The sequence below is a fragment of the Cardiocondyla obscurior genome, linkage group LG04, assembly GCF_019399895.1.
Source record: "Cardiocondyla obscurior isolate alpha-2009 linkage group LG04, Cobs3.1, whole genome shotgun sequence".
Taxonomy (NCBI): Eukaryota; Metazoa; Arthropoda; class Insecta; order Hymenoptera; family Formicidae; genus Cardiocondyla; species Cardiocondyla obscurior.
In genome coordinates, this window is record NC_091867.1 from 9,826,937 (window position 1) to 9,846,171 (window position 19,235).

The window sequence follows — 19,235 nt, forward strand, 5'->3', positions numbered from 1 at the left end:
CGCTCGCTAAAACCGCGCTCGGCCGAGATCACTCGGCGTTCATTTGCGCAAACTAAACCCGGCGTTACGTGAGCGCGTGCGGCTAACGAAGCCGCGCGATCAACCGGATGAGCCTCGCGACCGGCCGCGCGATTATTGCGCTTATGCTCGATCGTGTGCGAAACGTCCGCGATCTCTCTTTCCTCGAGGCCTATATATATGCGTTGTTCATGCATTTCAAAATCGCATGCAATGCGACGCGTCGACTTGAGCGGCGTCAGAACCCGACCTCGCCCCGATCGACGCGAGGTGCAAAACGTATGAAAATATTTAAACGTTCTCTCTCCTTCATTTTTAACTTTTTTTCGTAACGCTGGAACTCGGGGGAAGATAAACCGGCCCGTAATTATCTGTGTTATTGGCAGCGTCGTTTCCAGACGGGATTAATTCCAGGTGAAAAACCGCCCGTTGTTACGTTAACGTTACGTTTAGCTTATCGGTGCGCTAGATGTGAAACACCTGGGACGGACAAACGCGGGTGAACGCATACACGACAGATGCATACAGAAAGATACAGAAAAAGATATATGTAGTAATGATGAGCTTAGTAATCGGCATTACCTTGACGATCGTCCCTGCAGTGCTGGGATTTTGGCGGCGGCGGGGGTGCATTCAAGTATTCTATGGACGAGCGGAAAAAAAAAGTAAAAAAATTAAAATAACATATAGCCGTTCTACGAGCTACGGAAAATGAACTCGCGGAACTCGACGGAGGTTCGCACACACGTTGCCCGAGCGAGCCTGTCGGTCAACTTGGCTGCACGCTTTCCTCAAGCGTCTAACGATATTGGTGCCGCGAGAGACGACGATGATTCTGCGATTCGACTCGACAAATTTTAACTCTATTTCCTTTAATCGACGAGGGGGAAAAAAAATTAAAAAAAAAAAAACTTTGATTTATTTCTAAGAACGCGGAAAAATGTTTTTAAGTCCTTCTCCCCGCTTCCGAAGTTTAGGACTCAAGCCAGCCGGGGTGGACCAAACGGCTGGTGGGATTTCAGACCTTCGAAGGTGACGGTAGGTCGTGCCACGTAGACGGGCAGGGTCGGCCACCAGGCTCTGTGCTTGCGCGCGGTGGTGGGCGAGGGCGGCGGAGGCGGCGGCTGATACCTGAACCTCGGCCTGTGCTTATCGGGATCGAAGGGCTGCCCGGCGAAGGCTGACTGCTGCGACGGCTTCAGGATCGACGCGGGGGTCGTTCGCGGACGCGTCGGCGACGAGGACATCGCGCGCGGCCGCTCCGGCTTCTTCCTGTCGGTCGATGTGGCGCGAGTCTTCGAGGTGTCCCGATGAATCCGAAGGTCGGCCGGCGACGATAACGACCGCATGTTGTCGCGGCGGCTCGGGTACCGGTGCGCCACCCACTTGCCCGCGAGGTAAGGCGCGATGTCGCGGAGCTCGCGCACGTCCGGCGCCGACGTGAACATCTCGCCCATGATGGAAGTCCGGCCACCCGGGGTGTCCGGCGACTCGAATCTCTTCCGCATCCGGCCTACCGGCTTGCTCGCTTCCAGTTCTTTCGTCTCGGCTTGTCTGCTCACGTGGTTGGTGACGGTGCTGGTGGCCTGGGGCTCCTTCAGCTCGACCGTCTTGCTGATAACGTCGATGTGCGGCATCGAGAGATTCTCCCGGCGTAGCGGGACCCTCGGAATTGGCGGCGAGTCACCTCTTTGTCCTACCCGCGGCCGTCCTCTCCTCGTGGTCTCGAACCTCCTGCGCAACCAGGCCACGTCGACATGCTCGTGCGGCTTTAAGGCTCTGCCGCGATCTTCGCCCGACTTATTCAGCAGGCTCCGTGCCAACTCCGGGTCGCTCCGAAAACGCTTCGGCGCGGCCGTGATCCGGACGCGCCGCGGAAGATCCTCGGCGCTTTCAAATCTCTCGCACAGCCTGCGCACCGTGCCGTTCCGCACCAGCTTGAGATAGGCACGCCAGTACTTCTCGGGGTCCGGCGACGAACTGCGCGGCCAGCCGCCACCGCCGCTGTCCACGCTGCAGGACGAGTTCGATCGCGTGGTCGCGCGATACGGACTAACGCTGCGTGGTCTCTCGTCGTGTTCACGCTCCCGTGAACAGGAGCGGAACGGTCGCCGTTGCTGTCGCATGCCCGTCGCTTCCGGTAGCGTTGCTGGGCCGTCGATCCTCCGTGGCGAGGTCGATCGTGGCCGATCGCGGCCGCTGAGCGAGCTGTACTTTGCCGACTGAGTCTCGCCGAACAGCTCCTTCAGATCGGCGAAACTCTGCGACGACGGCAGCTTCTTCCGCCCGCGAAACGTCCACGTCGTGGTCGGCGTCGCCGTTGCCGTTGGCGTGACCTCCCTTTGCTGCTCCGCCCTCTTCTCCACGTTCTCGAAAAACTCGATCTTCCGCGAAACGTCCTCCACTTCCGGTCCGTTCTCCCGCTGGATCACCGTTCTTACCGAGGTCTCCGAGCTCTCCGTCACACTGTCACCGTCGCTGCCCGAGGGGAGCTTGCTGCTGGTTTTCGCTTTCTCGGCCGTCACGGCCGTCACGGCCAGCAGAGGAGGTTTCTTCGACCACTCTTCCAGGACGGTTTCCACGCGTTGTTTGTCACCGGGGCTCTCGTTGCTCGGCGTCAACACCAGCAGGAAGTCACTTTTGTCTTTAGGCTTCGTTGTATCCTCGACGTACGAAGCTTCGAGAGAGTAGCAGGTCCTGGGCGACGTGCTGGCTATGCTGGGGGTGTCGGCTGCACAAGTCGACTTGGCGACGCTCTTCGCGGGTTGTTTCAACGGCGTTTTCGTGACCGCCAAAGCAGCGGCGATGCTGCCGCGAGTCTCGCGAGGCGCCAAGGGCGCGGACTGTCTCCTCCGCGTTATCTTATCCAGCACTTCCTTGCCAAGGCTCAGCGACAGCTGCTTTTTCTCCAGCTCCGACATCGACGGGGAGATCGATCTCTCCGACTCGGATCTCTCGAGGCCTTTCAAGCGTCCGATGGAATCGCTCTTTTTTAAAATGCCCTCGGAGTCGCTCTGCTCCTTCGCCGACTCATTCGTCGCTATCATCGAGTGGCATCGCACGTGCAGGCTCTTCGAGTCGTCCTGAGGGTCCTTGGAATCACCCTCGGGCGGCACGATGATCTCGTAGCTCGTCACTGTTTCATCTCTGACCACTCGATCTTCTTTTACGATCCGCCGATGCTCGCCGCTCCCGTGCGGTGCGTCGACGATGTCGCCGTTCGAACGTTTCTGCGGATTATCGCTTCCGTAAATTTCGTTCAGCTGCTTCTTCAGGTTGGTCACCTGCTCGATGGACAAGCTGCTCCAGAATTTCTTGCTACCGCCGAGACTTCTCTGCAACGACGGATGATAATCAGCCGATTTGTCGGCGTCTCGAAAAGTTGCATTCGCTTTCTTCTGCATTGTAGTCGCCACGTTCACGACCGAGCTGCCGCGCCAAAGAGGCTTGTAAGTGTCTTTCTCTAGAAGAGGCTTCCTTTTGAAAGTCTCCAGCTCGCTCTCTTCACTTTGGAGTCTTCGAAAATATTGCAAGATATCTTCCACTGAGCGCTCTTTGCATCGCAGCCCGCAATCGCCGTGCCATCTAAATTTCTCGACGTCCTTCGCGCTGAAAAGAAAATCTTTCTCGCGCTGGACGCTTTTCAATTTTCCGTAGAGCGCCTTCAGCTCCTGCTCGGCTTTTTCCTTCGACCTCACCCGTTTCCAGCGATCGTAGTCGATGATTTCTTCGTTCCTCAGCCGCGGCCGTAGATCCCCGGAGGAGAACGTGCGCTCCAATTGATCCATCCTGCTGAGATTCGCGTAGAAATCGCGCAGATCTTTGTACCGCGCCGACTTGCGCCTGTGATGCAACAGTTCCAAGATATACTGCTGATAATCCTCGCGATCCATCGACGACAGCGAGCCGGTGCTCTTCGCGAGCGACAAGTCCGAGCCCAGTTTCTTGTCGTCCTCCGCCTCGCCGGCGCTTCGAGCTCTCAATTTCTTCGGGATCGTTGACGGGTCGTTTGAATCCTGCTTGGACACGTGAACTCGCTGTAGCCCCTGCGACCTCGCCGGAGACGGCGAAGAAGATCGCGGCGAGGACTCCCTCGATTCCGGCAAAGTTTTCAACGGCGGCTCGCTCAAACTTCGCTCTTTCACGTGCTCCCGTGACATTGACTCCGGGCTACGAATGCGCAGCGTGGTGGATGAACCGAACTCGTCGATCCCCAGCAAGCTGTCGAATTTGCTGACCTTCTGAAGCACCGACCGGCCCGGCCAGCAAACTCCGTACGGGCTCGAGCTCCTGGACGAGACAACGCTCTCGCGCTCCCAGTTCTTAAACTTCGAATTCGATACCGGCCGCTTGTGCGCCAAGTACACGTTCAGCGATTTCAAAGACGGCTCCGATTTGAAGCTCTCCCTTGACAAGTCTTGAAACATTTTCGCGCGCTCACCGACGAGAGACTTCTTCGCATTTTCCTCGCACGATTGCGCGAACAGCGGATGATTTCGCAAAAAAAGATTTTGAAAGAAAGTGTCGGTGCGCGTTACTTCTCGGTGCCTCTTGATTTCCTCCATGGTGAGAAGAGTAGCTTTGCACTCTTGCCCGACGCTCGGCGCTATTTTTTCTACTCGTCTTAACAGCTTAATCTCGTCCTTCTCGACGATTTCCTTCCACCCGTTCAAAGTTCCGCTCGCGTCCGTTTCGTCAACGGCCTTGTCCTTCCGTGATTTCCTTCTCGCGTTCATTTTCTTTCTGTCGCCGTTTACAATCACGCGTATGGTTTCCGGCTTCCTCGTCGGATTCCTGACGATCGTCTGCGGTTTCTCGCGCAGTCGTTTTTTCTTGCTGCCCTCGCTGGTTACCTCGGAACAAGCCGGCGACGCCGAGCGTAAAGATTCCTTGCTGGCGACTAGCTTTTCCGACGACTTCCCGGCGATTTTCGCTTTCCTCGGCTCCGGTTTCGCAGTCTGCGACGTGCTCTTTGCGGGCGATCTCAGCTGCGCGCTCGACGTCCTTCTCGTAGATTGATCAGGCGTCTTTCGCAATACTTCCTGCCCTTTGGGCGAAACCGGCACGACGACTTTGAGAGATTTATCCACCGGACGCTTCTGTTTGTTCGTCGGCGTGCTGTACGGAATCGTCGAGCTTTTCGCCACGGTTCCCGACGGAAGTACTCCGCTTTGCGCGTCTTTCGCTTCTCTGTCTTTGTGCTTCTGTAAAGCCTTCTTCACTTCCACCGGCGATGAGAGATCGTGCGATCTGCTGAGCCTCTTGCAGGACTGCTCTTGCTCCTTCTTCGTAAGACGAAGCTTGTCCCTTCTCGCAATTAAAAGAGTCTCCGGCCTCGCGGAGCCTTCCGGTGACTTCTGCCTCGATTTAGCGGACGCGGAACTGTGCCTCGTTGGCGATTTTACTGTCGCGGGCTTATCAAACTTTACCGAAGACTCGCGAATACTTTTCGACGGTGACGAAGAACCGGCGTGGATTCTCGCGCTGCTCGACGGCAGGCTTGGCTTCTTCGCCTCGTACTGAGTGCCCTGGATCAAGCAGGGATCTGATTTTCTTTTGACGAAAGTACCGGAGAACAGTGCGGCCTTCGAGGCGACCGGGCTGCTGGAAGACGTGCGCACGATCGCGCTGTGAAACTGCTCGCGACTTCGCCGATGTCGCTCGAGGTTGCTGCAAAATCTCTCTCTGAGCGATCTAATGCTCGACACGCTATCGACATGCGCGAAGCACTGTTCGTGCCTGGGCTTCGAATACGCGGGGCACGAGGTATCGATCAATCGCGTACTCTCCGAATACAATTTTAAGGTACGGCTGTGGCGTGATGACTTTCTTCGGGGCGGCGAGGGCGGCCGCGGCGCCGACATAGCTTGCGGAAGTGCTCTAGCGGACGACGGGAGGCTGTGAGAAGAGGCTCTCATGGCCGGCGATCTCGCGCCGATCGCCGATAGTATCGACCACTCGTGCCGCGCCGAAAACGCCGTCGTCTTCGTGGACGAGGTGACGGTCGACGTGCACGAGGCGCTTCTTCGGTGGACGCGGATCCTTGTCAGCGTCGGCGAGATTGGAAAATACTCGATCTCCGAGTCGTCTGTGGACAAAGTTTCGCCGGTTTCATCGGTGATCTCGTGCGCCGCGCGTGGCCCTTCGCTCTTACACCCTGCTACCCAAAGACCAGTCGCCTAAAGGTTGGATCCCGCTCAAGGCTAAGCTGGTGGGACGCGCCGCGCTCCGGCGGCGCGACTGCGTGCCGATGCGAGGATTCGTCGTTCCTCATTGTGATGTTACTGCGGGCTGGCGGTGCGCTTACGTAAAAAGGAATATTGCACAAGAAAAAAAAAAAAAAAAATAGAAGAGCGAAAGAAAGAGCTTTCCGGAAGAACCGGCTCGCGCACCAATATCGATAGACTATCGAGAGAACAGCTGTGCCATATTTAAACGTAGGTGAGAGCGCCCGGGGTCGGGTTGCACCAACATTTCGCCGGCTGACTAATTTCAATTATCGACTATCTGTCCCCGGCTAGATCGCGGCCTCGGCCGGGACGCGATATCGGGGGAAGGAAAGTTTTAGGCTGACGGAGAGGCCGGTGTGTCGTTGATTGATTAATTAATCGATACCGGCGGATCGTACGTAAGTTTATCGGCGAAGTGCCACAATAGTTGAGCGGCCGCATGAACTTGGGACGGACCCGTTGTCCCACGACAGTCCTCTCCTTCAGCCTAATTAATCGCGATTAGTGTCAACTGACGTTGATGCAACCGCCCGCGGGTGATTACGCACACAAAGAAAATTCACACGTATCAAAGCTGTGTGTCTCAAACAGAGCGCTACTTACGCGTCATGCCGCGCGCATTTCTGCACGGATCAGCGCCGTGGGAGTTAAAATATTTTTTTCGAAAGGATAGGTCGCCTCGACTCTCGTCCGACTTCGCGAAACATCGAGGAAAGCACAATCGCCGCAAGGAACTCGAAATAATTATGACAATCAATCGTAAACGTTCAATGAGAAAAAATAAAAAAATAAAAGAATGTCAAAAAACTTCGTGCAATTTCTTTTCCCATTTCTTTTAATAATGCAAAATCAAATTTTTCTGTTTTTCTCCTCGCTTTTCATCGCTCGACGTTTCGGGATGCAATTGACGAAACACAGTAATAATAATTAATAAAAACGCACACATTGCAAGCAATTTAGGACGCACATGCCGCATGCCAGAGGTAAACTCGGAGCTACACGATCGATGTTCAGCGTGCTTGGTGTAGCGTATCAAAATTATAAAAGAACAAATAAAGAAAAAATAAAAGATACAAAACGGATATAAAAAAACTCACCCTTCGGACGTTCCGGTGCCGGCTTGCGGAGACCATGAAGAGGTACGTCGCCGCCGCTTTGGACAGTTTTGTACGCCAGTCTCTGCTCCAGGAGGCTCAAAGGACTGATATCTTCTCGTCGACGGAAAACCAGAGTCGAGTCGCTCTCGTAGCCTGATTCCTTCAGGGCGCTGTGCAAATAAAATGCCGGTTAGACAGAGAGAAAGACAGAAAGAGAGAGAGAGAGAGAAAAGATGCCGCCGAGAGATATCTCAGCTAATTAAACGGACTGGCATACTCACTGAGTCATGTACGGCTTAGCCGCGGCACGTGCGTTGCTGCGCTGATCGAAGGGCTGAAAAATAAAGCATCGTCGTTAGAGTCGTCGTCCATTACGATGGAATCCTCGATCATCTACAAAAGGCATGCTAGGCTACTCGGCGCGAGAGATGACGATCACTCGAAACGCGAGCGGTTTTTCATCGTAATCGGCAATCGCATCGAGCAGAACATCGAGCAGATCATGCCGCAATCGTGTAATGCTAAGCCGGGATGAAGGGGAAATGCGGCCGGGATTAAGCTAATGAGACATAATCCGGGGGAGATGAGAGATTGCAGGGGGCGGGAGAAACAAGTACGCGGAGCATCAAGATACGAGGAGATCGACAAGTATGCGACAATAGCCGTTTGCGATGCAGCAAAATGTGTATGTGAAACATGAAAGATGTGTGAATGGGAAAAAGATGGTGTCGACAATGTGCGAACAATCCGGTTTGTGGAAATTAAATTTGTACCCCGCGATAAAATGTTTTCGCTCATGCCGCATCAAGTGTGTTGAAAGAATACTGCTCTAAAAAAAAAAAAAAAAAAATATATTTCGGTGTTAGCGGTGTTTCGCGACGTGCGCGAAGAAAGCGATGGAGATTAATCTTTTTAATTAAGAGTACCGTGTGTAATGATGTGAATAAGAATTCGTGAAACAGGCATGTAAAGATCGTCGAGAAGAAAATGCAGAGTTGTGAAGAGACACGTGGCGAAAATCGTAAAGAGGAGAACCCGATAGCCAGACAGAGATAAACAGCAGACAGATAGATAGATAGATAGATAGATAGATAAAGATAGAGGACAACGTCATCGTGCACTCTACTTGTCGACGATGTGGCAGCCGTTCTAACCCGTGAAACGGCTTGCGTGGTGATAACAGAGGGTGTTGTCGGTGATGGTGGTAGCATGATATGATCGGTGCTGGAAAAAGAAGAAGAAGTAGAAGAAGAAGAGAGCGGCGGTCGCTGCTGCTGTTCTTGGTCTTGATGATGGAGCTGCTGATGATGGCGATGCTGATGATGATGCTGATGCTCGTGATGATGATGAAGATGACCGTGATGATGATGACGATGCTGCTGCTGCTGCTGCTGCTGGATGCTGCTGTTGCCGGCCGTGCTCGACACGATCACTGCGACAGCCGGAAGCGGCGACACCGCCGGTCGCTCGATTCCGACCGGATGCGATCGGCGTGCCGGGCAACGATCCGGCAACACGAAGCTCTTGGATCTCCCGTCCAGAATGCCGGCGGAGTGCCAATAACAAGGATCAACGCCGGCGGGAGCGCGGTCCAGGGGCCGGATGATGCGACCGTCCCCGGTTTTGTCGCCGGTGGCGGTTGAACGGTCGCACGGCCGATCGGTCGACTCGACCGACGGGATAAGTGCCAGCTTGGATTGCTCCTGGACCGGAGTTTTCGAACGGTGTACGCGCGGCTTGCAGGACGACGAGTCGGTCGACCGATCGGCCGCGCCTTCCGACACCACCGGACGCGCCCGCCTTATGCTGCCGAGAAACTCGGAACTTTTCGTGCTGCTGATCATCGGTATCCTTACACTGTCCTCCGGCCGATAGGAGAGGCTGAGGACACGGGACTGCCGGACGCCACCCCCGAGAGACTCCATCCTAGCGTGCTGGGGATGTCCATTTTCGTTCAGCCACTGTCACCCACGGTCGTCGTCGTCGTCGTCATCGGAAGGGGATGGATTACGGTGCGGGATGGCATTGAGCGGACACGCAAAAACATCGACGGGCACGCACACGCACACACACGATCGGGCACATCGATCATCATCGATCCCGAGCGAACGATGACCCGGGCAGTTCGATGGTTCGCAGGACGAAAGAGTCAAGACGGAAAGCGTTAGGTGAAATCGGTAAAACGACACACCGTGCATTAGTTGATACATGAATATCGCTAAGTGATAACGCGCGTACGTTTCAATGTACGAATGTTCACGTAATAAATCCGTATAATTAATAAAATCCCGGGTAAATTCAATTTATTTGCCGGCGTCAAAAAAAAATCTGTGGTACGTTAAGCAGCGGGATAAGTTCTCACGTGGGGGGGGCGAAGATTGCACGCACCCCCGGGGTGCAAAGACATCGATTACCCGAGCGGGATAAAGAGACGTTAATTATTCCGTAAAAAAAAAGAAAAAAAAAATTAAAACTTCTCTCTCCTGGTTAACTCGACGGCATACCACAAAGATTAAAAACGCGTGTATTTAAAATAGTTACACTGAGATCAGCGGCGCGCAGTCGTTTGCAAAATTGAAATCTATTCTACAGAACGCGATGACGTCTTACTCGCGGTTCTGACTGCGCAATGAAATTCTTTAAGAAGAGGAAACGAAGATTTATGTGGCAGCCGGGTAATTCAACAAGATCCCTCAAGGCGATGAGCTACCAGGTTAATTCCGAAGTAATAGAAAATGTTAATTTTAATTGAATCTCTTACTATCTACGCGCCGGAAAGAGAAAGAGATAGACACAGAGAAATAAAACAAGGGGGAGAGAAAGAGAGAGAGAGAGAGAGAGTGAAGGAAACAGAGAAATGGAGTAAATTTCTTATTTAACTATGCATTAATATAAAAATGGCGTACCCCGTCAAATATGTCCATGACCTCGTCCCACCACTAGAATCACAGAATTAAACACAGTGTTATACTATGCGCTATCTAAAAGGAGTTACTGAAACATTTAGATTCAAATAAAAGGGGAGTAATCGAATCCGGGCATCCTCGCCAATTTCCATCTAAAGCGGAAGTAGATCTGACGCCAGATAGACACGCGAAAGGCTGCGCTTCGAATTTTTCTAAAATAGATATGACCTCCCACGATTAAGGCTCAGTATATAACGTAGTTACAGCAATTATAGCCATAATTAAAAGTCGAATTAACGTGGTAATCGAATCGTTACCCAGGCGAATATAAAAAAAAAAGAAAAAAAAAAAAGGGTTCTCAGACTTAGACGGAAGTCGGCGGAGATATTTAAACATAGGATCAACTACAAGCAGCGCTACAAAAGCTGTGTAAAAAATCAAGGGGGTTTGTATTACGTGGGACCGCAGAGTACCCCGAAGAACACGATTTTCCCGCCACTCGAGAGATAATAAAAATTTATGTACGTAATCTCCGTTGCTTAGCCAGTTGCCTTCTCGAGGGATTCTGCGCCCCGAATACACGTGCGTGCTCAATGTACATTGAAAAGTTGTATCTGCGTTGTGTGTAACGTGTGTACGTGTGTCAAAGAAACGCAATGAGCCGCCATTAAGGGCGGCGACAGAGAGAGAAAGAGAGTGAGCAGGAGCTCGCAATCAATTAGTTCGTGATCGCCAAACAGAAAAGCTCTCAATAAACGGAGGAAACGCATATAACTTGGCCGGCAAAAGCAGCTCGTTTTTATTTTAACACGTTCGACTGGCGGTGATTACCTTCCTTCTCGTCCGCGCGTCGTAAGTCGGCTAGAAGCAAAGCCATTTCAAACGATCATATTCCAGGTGTGCGTTCAGGTGATCTTGGGAGATCTCTCGAGGAGATCGCAATCGCGCGCCGCCCCGCGTTCGTCGCGGCGGGGAAATAAATAATATATATATATATATATATATATTAAAAAAAAAAAAAAAAAACGATGAGGGAGGGAAGAAAGATGTTTGCGCGAATTTCTACTACCCACGACTGCCATACCTCGCACAAAATATGACCCGATGTCGCGCGATACAAAGTGATATAGTGCACGTTCGATCGGTTCCACGATGTGAGACGATATATGATACCCCGGGCGGAGGGATGGACGGCCAATCTTAAGGGCTCGCATTCGACGGGGACGCCCGAACATTAATCACGACTGACTGAACCTCGATTTTTATTTCTCATTCAAAATGCAAATCCGTACGAGCCATGTGGCGTTGCCATTTTTGTTTTATTGATTTATTAATTTTTATCGCACTTGATTGAATTTAACCGGAAGACCGATGCGAAATGTTCCCGTTAGATTCGATTCTTCGCTTGATTACTCTTCGGGTGAGCTAATTATTTCTAGACGGTGTCGCGTGACCGAATTTTTCCGATGTTATGGGAAAGTGCGCTTCAATTTATGGTACAGGCAGGTCAGTCTACTCGCGGCTTACGAACGATTAAAGGCGTACCTCTTTCGCTTCCTTCTCGGCGATCGACGAGTGCCCTGGTTCATAGTCCTCGATGCGGCCAGGCTGATTCTTGTAAATCTCCGTCGCGTACTTCAGCGTCCCGTTCCTGTAATAAAACATATGAATCCATTGCCGGCACTCCTTAAATTAATAATTTAAATTAAATCTTTAAGGGACTCTCCTTTCAAATTCCACTTTTTCTCGCGAGACAATTCGCTCGAACAATGAAACTTGATTGAAAGACGAAAATCGGTAAGAAGCGGCCGCGCGAAGGGAAACTTAAGCGATCCGTGGAGACGGTTCTCGGGTGGAAAAACAAGCGGGAAAGTTTCTGAATTCTCGCTTACTTTCTGGGCAGAGTCGCCGTGGTGAAGTCATTTTCTTTGTTGCGCAGCCGTCGGCGGTTATCGAGAGTAGCGGATCGATCCGAGTATGCGCGCGGTTCCGGCTCGCTCAAATATCCGCTGCCACTTCCGTATCCATATCTTCCTCCTGAAACAAGAATATTTCATTTTACGCTTTTTGCTTGTCGCCGGTCTTTACTTTCATTTAGTTGCAGCCCAAAAAAAAAAAAAGAAATAAAATAAAATAAAAGAAATCTACCGGTAACCAAATAACGTTCAATTAACAGCGCAAACATTTCGGTGTTTACCGTTGGTTTAGTTCCTACGACGTTATAATAGAAATATCACGTTACGCAAACATATACACGTGCACACGCATATACACGCAGGCACGTTACGCAATACATTAGCACATACATTATCGAAATTAATCGCCGGGGGGAAGGTGGTCGTCGCCAGCGAGATTAAGGCGCGATCTCAATATGTTAAACTTTAATGCGAGCCTTCCCTGTTAAAGATCAAGTTTGGATTAAACATTTTTTGCGAGATGATCGACTTGGCGCGACGAGACGATCTAAAAACGAAGCCCGCGCGAGGGTTCGGCCGCGCGAGAATTTCGAGTCGAAACACAGGAAAAAAGAATTTTCCCGTTCGCGAACAAATTCAACGCCAACGCGAGAAGTTGCCCTTCGACCTGGCTTGATGCGTCCGACGAGAGCTCGGGGATGCCACTGCCGGGATGCCGCGAATTCTGAGACGTCCGATTCCGCGCGAGCCAAGCAATCACTCATAAGTTAAAACACACGTTAATGGTGAACGATTAATCGAGCTAACGGCGATGTTAATCTACGAAAGGAAGGGAGGGAGAACGTGTTCCCCGGGCGGAAGGCAAGGTGTTAATCATCAGCCGGATGTTAGACAAGAGGAAGGCGCAAGGTAGTCATTTATGTATCTGTCGCAGACTTTTTTATTGCTGTCTTTCGCGCTCGATTAGCGCTGTTAAATAGCGGCGTGTATGTACAGCGTTTGTTATCTCCGCGCGTTACGCAAAAGGCGGCAAGAGTCAGCCGGCGATTTCCGGAAGATCAGCCTCGCGCTCGGCGATTATCCCCGCTTTACAAATATTAGTTACGCCGTTGTTACACAAAATCGAGCGACTGCGTTACGCGTCGCGCCCACGCTCAGCGTAATATTAGTAGCAAATGTCGCAATTCGTGCACCGCAGCAGCCATGCGCGGAAGTTGCATATTCACCTCTTCTCGATTTGTATTTTATGGTTACGTAGTCATCTGGAAGCAAAATGGAATTATCAGTCCTGCCGGCCGGCCGTGTGGAGTCATTAATATCGGTACGACATTAATCTTTTTCATTTGCCCCGCGAATGACAATATTAATTGGACTCGTATGAAACGATAGGTAAAACAAACGAGCGGCCGTATTTCGCGTTAAAAGTAGCTAATAACCGGCGGTAATTGCAGTACTTACCGTTCCTATCCGCACGGTGCAGCGAGTCGTACATTCTCTTGTACCATTTCGCTTGATTGTTTTCCTTGACTTCCTAAAAGTAATTTATCGAGAAAATACTGAGAGAAGTGCATCGCGCGCCGCGACGTAAAAACAATTCGCTCGTCGGACGGTGATTAAGCTCGCGGCATGTAAGTAACGTTCGTCCTACGCGGATTGTTGTGTCGCGGGCTCTATAATATCGATTTAACTTAATAATTAGCGACCTACCGATCTCAGGACGAGGGGGATACCCTCCTTAGTCACCGGGCCGATCCCCTCGAATTTACGAGGGCCCAGATCGGCCATCTTCTTCGGCGGTTCATTCTCCGTTTCCGGCTCACTCTCGTATTCTTTCTTCAACGTGTAGACTGGACGATTCAATTTCACAATGAGTCATTAGCACTCGCGTAAACGCGATCAGAAAATAGATCGGCGCGTGATTAGACACAGTGCCAGTTAGCCAGCGTTAGTGATAAGGGGCAGACAGGGGGGGGGGGGAAAGGGGCTTCCGATAAAAATTGGTATACGTTGAAATCGGGCGAGTCCCGTGTGTAAAAAAATTATCGCGATGACGATTGTACCGCGGTAACGTCTAATTATATCTTAACTCACTAATTGATACTCACTTATTTCGCCCGGTGAGATCAGCGGTCTCTCGTCGCTCAACGGCCGTTTATCGCCGACCACGCTCTCGTCCAGGTAGGCCGCGCCCTTCGGCAATTGTCCCTCTACGATTGAATTAAAAGAAGGAAAAAAATAAAATTTAAATTTCGCAAACTTTTAAAGCGCCGACCTTTCCTCTCCGACAACCGGAGGGATTTTCTTATGCCATAAGTCTCGTAACAAAATTATTGTAATGGGTGCTGACCTCGTGCTTTCTGCAGCAATGTGATGGTCGGATTCTGAGCACGTGGCAGACGTGGCGCGGATGCGAGCGCGTTCAACCCTTGCGAGGGCGCCGAGTGCGAATTCACAATTCGCGAGATGCCCTCCTTCCGGTCCTCCTCGCCCTCCCAAGGCGGAGGCGCCTCCTTGAACAGAATTTCGATAAAAAAAAATCTGCTAACCCTTGGACTCGACCGCATCGACACCGAGATTTGCAAATTTTATTTCCAAGGTTCGAACGAAGAAACCACGAATGTTCGCCCTTTACCGAAAAGAATAACTAATTAAATTAAATAAAAATTAATTGTTAAGTTCGTTAAAGACTCGACTAAACTTCGTTTCAAGGTGGCTCGTGAACTTCGCGCTTCAGCAAGCTTCGTTTTTTTCTTTCTTTTTTTTTCTTTTTCTTTTTTGCACCGGATAAATGGTTGGCGAACAATTGACTGACTTACCTCTTCCTTTGGCTGCCTCTTCCGGCTCAGCACAGGACTCTCGAACGGCACGGGACGAAACTCCTTCCTCTCGGCGACGGGGCTCGCGCCCGCGCTGGCTGGGGTCCAGACCGGCGGGATCGGCTCGCTCTTCTGCTGCTCTTTGGTACGCTCGGGACTCGGTGCCTTCGCAGCTGGCGTTTGTCCTGGTGACCAAACGCCTGGCAACGAAAATTCGCTCTTGAGAACTTAATCAACGTGGCGCACGAAAAGACAGCGATTTGTTAATCAACCAAATCGAACAAACGTTATTGTTAAGCAAGGGAACAATCTTACTTAAAAAGGAAAAAAAAAAGCCAACTCGATCGAATTGTTAGAAATAAATAAAAAAAAAAATTATTTTAGCTTCTGCTGCTTTTAGTTTTGTTGGTTCTAATGTCGAGCATGCCGGCCGCCCTAATATAGAAATTAATCGGAGAAAGATTGCCAATAAAGGCACTCGCCGGAAGGTCTTTGATCTCCAGAAAAGGCCGCGCTACGCGGTTTTTGGTAAATTGGCGGCAAAGCCGACTTATGAAATGTATACGGGCGCGATGCTAATCTTGGCACACGGGGGCGCATTACATAAGGGATCGTCTTTTTCCCGGCTACATCTTACATCTCGCTACGTCACCGCCCATTACTGATTCGGCGCGTTTAAAAATGGTTCCCTGACGCGGGGAGCGAACTGTTGAATCCGCAGCGTTTACGCCGAACCGTGCCTTTCGGCCGTAAAGAAATAGGAGGATTTTATTTATCTCTACGAGCTTGCACAACGGGCCACGGTGTCAAAACAGTCTCGTTTAACGGGCCGGCTAAGAAGTTTTATTAACCCGTTGTCGCGCGGTAAATAAGAATAAATTCGCGGTGTCGCAAGATCGATGACACAAACGAAACTATTGACGGGTGACTTCGCTCGGGTGTCAGATGGAGCGACAACGTTACAACGATAAAGATATATCACCGCGATGAGTCAGGCGCATATGCTCGTCGAAATTGAACCGCTCGGCCAATTTGCAGACCCGTATCTTGCTTTCTCTCTCTCTTTCTCTCTCTCTTGCGCACGCGAGCGCGGTAACAGGAAATCAAGGGTGGTTCATTTGGGACGTGGATAAAATTAGAAGCCGCGCGTAGGCGGCCTTAGGCATTATGAGATACGCGTAATTGCAATTGGCCGAGAACAGCACAATGCTGATTTTCCGGAGCGACGCGTTTTCTCTGCGCACGACACGCGCGAGTCCGGCGAGTGTTCGGACGCGTCGAGGAGGAAACCGCGTGAGAAAAATCGGCTCGTTGAAAGCATCCAGCTCGGAGAACGAACTGTTTGGAGAACACGCGCTCTTCTATTTAGAAATAATTGCCGGGGCAGATTAATCCGCGACGCCGCCGCGGCGGCCGCGCATTCCCGCTAATTGCGGCGTACGTGCGATTAATCAATGCTGTCGCGACGCCAGCTGCATCCGGCGCTCGGAAACGTCAAAAACATCGAATTGCCATCGTTTTTGGATCGCCGAGCATGCAACGCCGCTGCCCGCGGCCAGCGGCGTCGGCGATGGTTAGGGTAATTAGCCGAAGCATTAATAAGGACGATGGTCTCAGATAGCCGAAATTAACGCTTCCGCCCCCCGGACAAATTACCGAATGAGATTGCTCCGCGTTACGGGGCGAGAGATACGTTCGCGTGGGCACGCAAACGCGTGCGGGGAACTTAATTACGATCTGCCGAGAACACACGTGGCGGCCCCGGCACAATGCGACCTACACCCCGCGCGTAATTAATTTTATTGCGTCTTCGGAAGCGGGGGCTGGTTAACGTAATGGAGACTCGCCGTCTCCCACGGCAATCCCAATTCTCTTATCGCGCCCGTTCGCCACTCGCTTCGCGCGGGGGGTCAATATTTTAATTAATTAAGCATCGAACGTTTCATTAAAAATGTTAATGAACAGGCACTCTTGGAGCCGCTCGAGGCTGCGGTATTAATATTTCAGCGTGCGCCCTCGGTCATTATGCAAGATGCACGACGAGCGAAATTATTCTGTTAGTTTTCTCACACAATCCTAGCACCGGGGGGTTTACCTGGCTTCGCCGACGAGGCTTTAAACGTGGGGGCGAACATAACGTTCTCTGAAAGCATTAAACAGGGCATTTCGTCAGGCAAAACGTCTCGTGCTCGTCGCCGTTTCATAAATCATGTATTTTAACGATACATTTACGCTCGCGCGGATTTTTCTCCCCCCCGATAAACCCTCCCGCGATTAAATAATTAATTCGCTACGCCCGTGAGAGTCCCTCCGACCGGTTAGCTATCAACGCGGAATATCTTGATGCTTATCGCGGGTCAACATCGCGCGACGCAAGCCGCTTATATTACACGACGCGTCCAATACCGTCTGGAGAGTCTCCTCAAAGTTACTTTCACGACGAGACCGCGACTCATTAATATGAAAGCGAACTTGATGGACTGCCGCGAAACGAGCGCAAAGAGGAGGATTACGCCAAGGGAGAATGTCTTTTTATTTCGCGGCACCAGATTTATTTTTCGAATGTCCCCTGCGTTGTTTCTCTTTATTTTTTTTTCTTTCTTTCTTTTTCGTCAATTTTTTCATCGACTCCCGAGGACGACGACTCGAGGGACGCGATTTTTCTCGCACGAAAAATCTCTCTTCGGAAGGACCTCTTCGATCCGCGGAACTACCTGTTGAAGAAAATTCACAGACACCTATTCGCCGCCCGTCGCCCTTCGACGCCCCTTCGATAACGCGTCAACTTTCGCGAAGCGATCACTCACTCTTTTCCAGCATCGTCACTTTTGCGATCCCGACGAGCCCTTTTATCCGACGCGGCGCCGCGGTATCTCGGCGGGGACACTCTTCGAGGCACGGGAAAGTAGCACGGTAGGTGCCAGCCGACTGAGGCGTCGCGACGCCGTCGAGGCTCGACGCCACGCTAGGCGCGCGCGACGCTCACTACGCCGACGTCGATGACGACGGCGGCGTCGTTCCTGGTTGGCTTTATACGAAATCCCGCTCGGCCGGCCAGCCGAGCTATATACGTGTATACACGCTCGCTGAGAAGATGGATCTGAGTTTCTCTCAATCTCCAACCCCCCTGACGTTAAGATGGGGGTGGACGTTAAAAATGATCGACGCTGAAAATTTCATAATTCTACGGGGTTCATCTCTGGAGCGTCTCGATCCATCAAGTATTAATATTTTTTTTTTCTATTTTTTGTTTTTTTTTTTTTTTTGTAAAAAGAAAGAAGGCTGATAAGCGCGCTCTACGACGTACGTTTAATTCTGTAACGCATGCTGTTAATGATTAAGCGAAATTGCAAACGCACCTTGCCCAAGTAGAAATCCCTTGCCGACTCTCAAAGCTGTGTCGATCTCGTGCAGCAGATCGGCCCCGTTTCCTCCTTTCGCGATGGCACGGCGGCCGCTCCCTTTGATTAAAAAAAAAGCATGCCCACATCCAGCAAAATGAAATTAAAAAAAGAAAAAAAAAGGAAAGAGATGCGGTGAATTAGCGCCGAGCGAAGTCGGTTCGCTGGCAAGTCGCAGGGCAGATATTATTCCTCGAATCGATTGCTCGTTTATATATTAAAAGAAAGAAAAAATCAGATTGCATGCACCGATTGGCACCGCGGGTACAAATAACTTGTATCCACCGGCGAATGCCTAAATTCGCACATTTAGCCCCGACGGAACGCGCGCCGTGGCTAAACTTTCGTGCTAAAGTTAGAATAGAAAATAAACGGACGCTTCGGTAACCGCGTCGAAAGGTTCACGAGACTTACGAAATACAAATAACCGCGGTGAGTTAATAGCAAGCTTGGCAATATGTCAATAAAAATTAACATTGTTGCACGAACAAGTGAATTTCAAGATATCGCGACACTTAAAATCGAGTCTCTCATTACAAAAAAAAAAAAAAAAAAAAAGAAAGAAAAAAAAAAAAATGTTCTCCCCCCTCGAGACGGTAAAAATTGACGGCAAAACATGCATTCATGCAGATATATCTAATATATTCATAACGTGTTATATATATTATATTATCAGCAGACGAATCTATTTACAGCTCGAGAGATTAAAAAGTGAGCGGGCAGAAGTTACTTGCCGAAAAAGCAATTTGATCGAGGTGTGATCGGCCTCGTTATCGAAATAAACTGAGGGATTACTGATCGTACTAATTGAACTTGACCAAAGTAAAAACTCTCGAAGCTCGCGAGGCGGG

General features: G+C 50.8%; 1 protein-coding gene across 7 annotated transcripts in view; it reads right to left on the bottom strand.

Moving 5' to 3' along the window:
- LOC139102338 (uncharacterized) overlaps positions 1-19,235 on the bottom strand; it is a 69,661-nt gene that overhangs the window by 13,109 nt on the left and 37,317 nt on the right. Inside the window, exons 7-20 of one of the 7 annotated variants that reach the window (XM_070656176.1) lie at positions 14,984-15,183; positions 14,515-14,677; positions 14,273-14,374; positions 13,875-14,014; positions 13,626-13,698; positions 13,394-13,429; positions 12,144-12,288; positions 11,797-11,902; positions 11,083-11,112; positions 10,252-10,284; positions 9,202-9,306; positions 7,627-7,679; positions 7,346-7,515; positions 601-660 (exon numbers count right to left, since the gene is read on the bottom strand). In XM_070656176.1, the coding sequence (XP_070512277.1) occupies positions 601-660; positions 7,346-7,515; positions 7,627-7,679; positions 9,202-9,306; positions 10,252-10,284; positions 11,083-11,112; positions 11,797-11,902; positions 12,144-12,288; positions 13,394-13,429; positions 13,626-13,698; positions 13,875-14,014; positions 14,273-14,374; positions 14,515-14,677; positions 14,984-15,183 (1,416 nt within the window). The remainder of the gene's footprint in view (positions 1-600; positions 661-7,345; positions 7,516-7,626; positions 7,680-9,201; positions 9,307-10,251; positions 10,285-11,082; positions 11,113-11,796; positions 11,903-12,143; positions 12,289-13,393; positions 13,430-13,625; positions 13,699-13,874; positions 14,015-14,272; positions 14,375-14,514; positions 14,678-14,983; positions 15,184-19,235) is intronic. The other 6 variants (XM_070656177.1, XM_070656178.1, XM_070656179.1 and 3 more) reach the window with 6 other exon arrangements.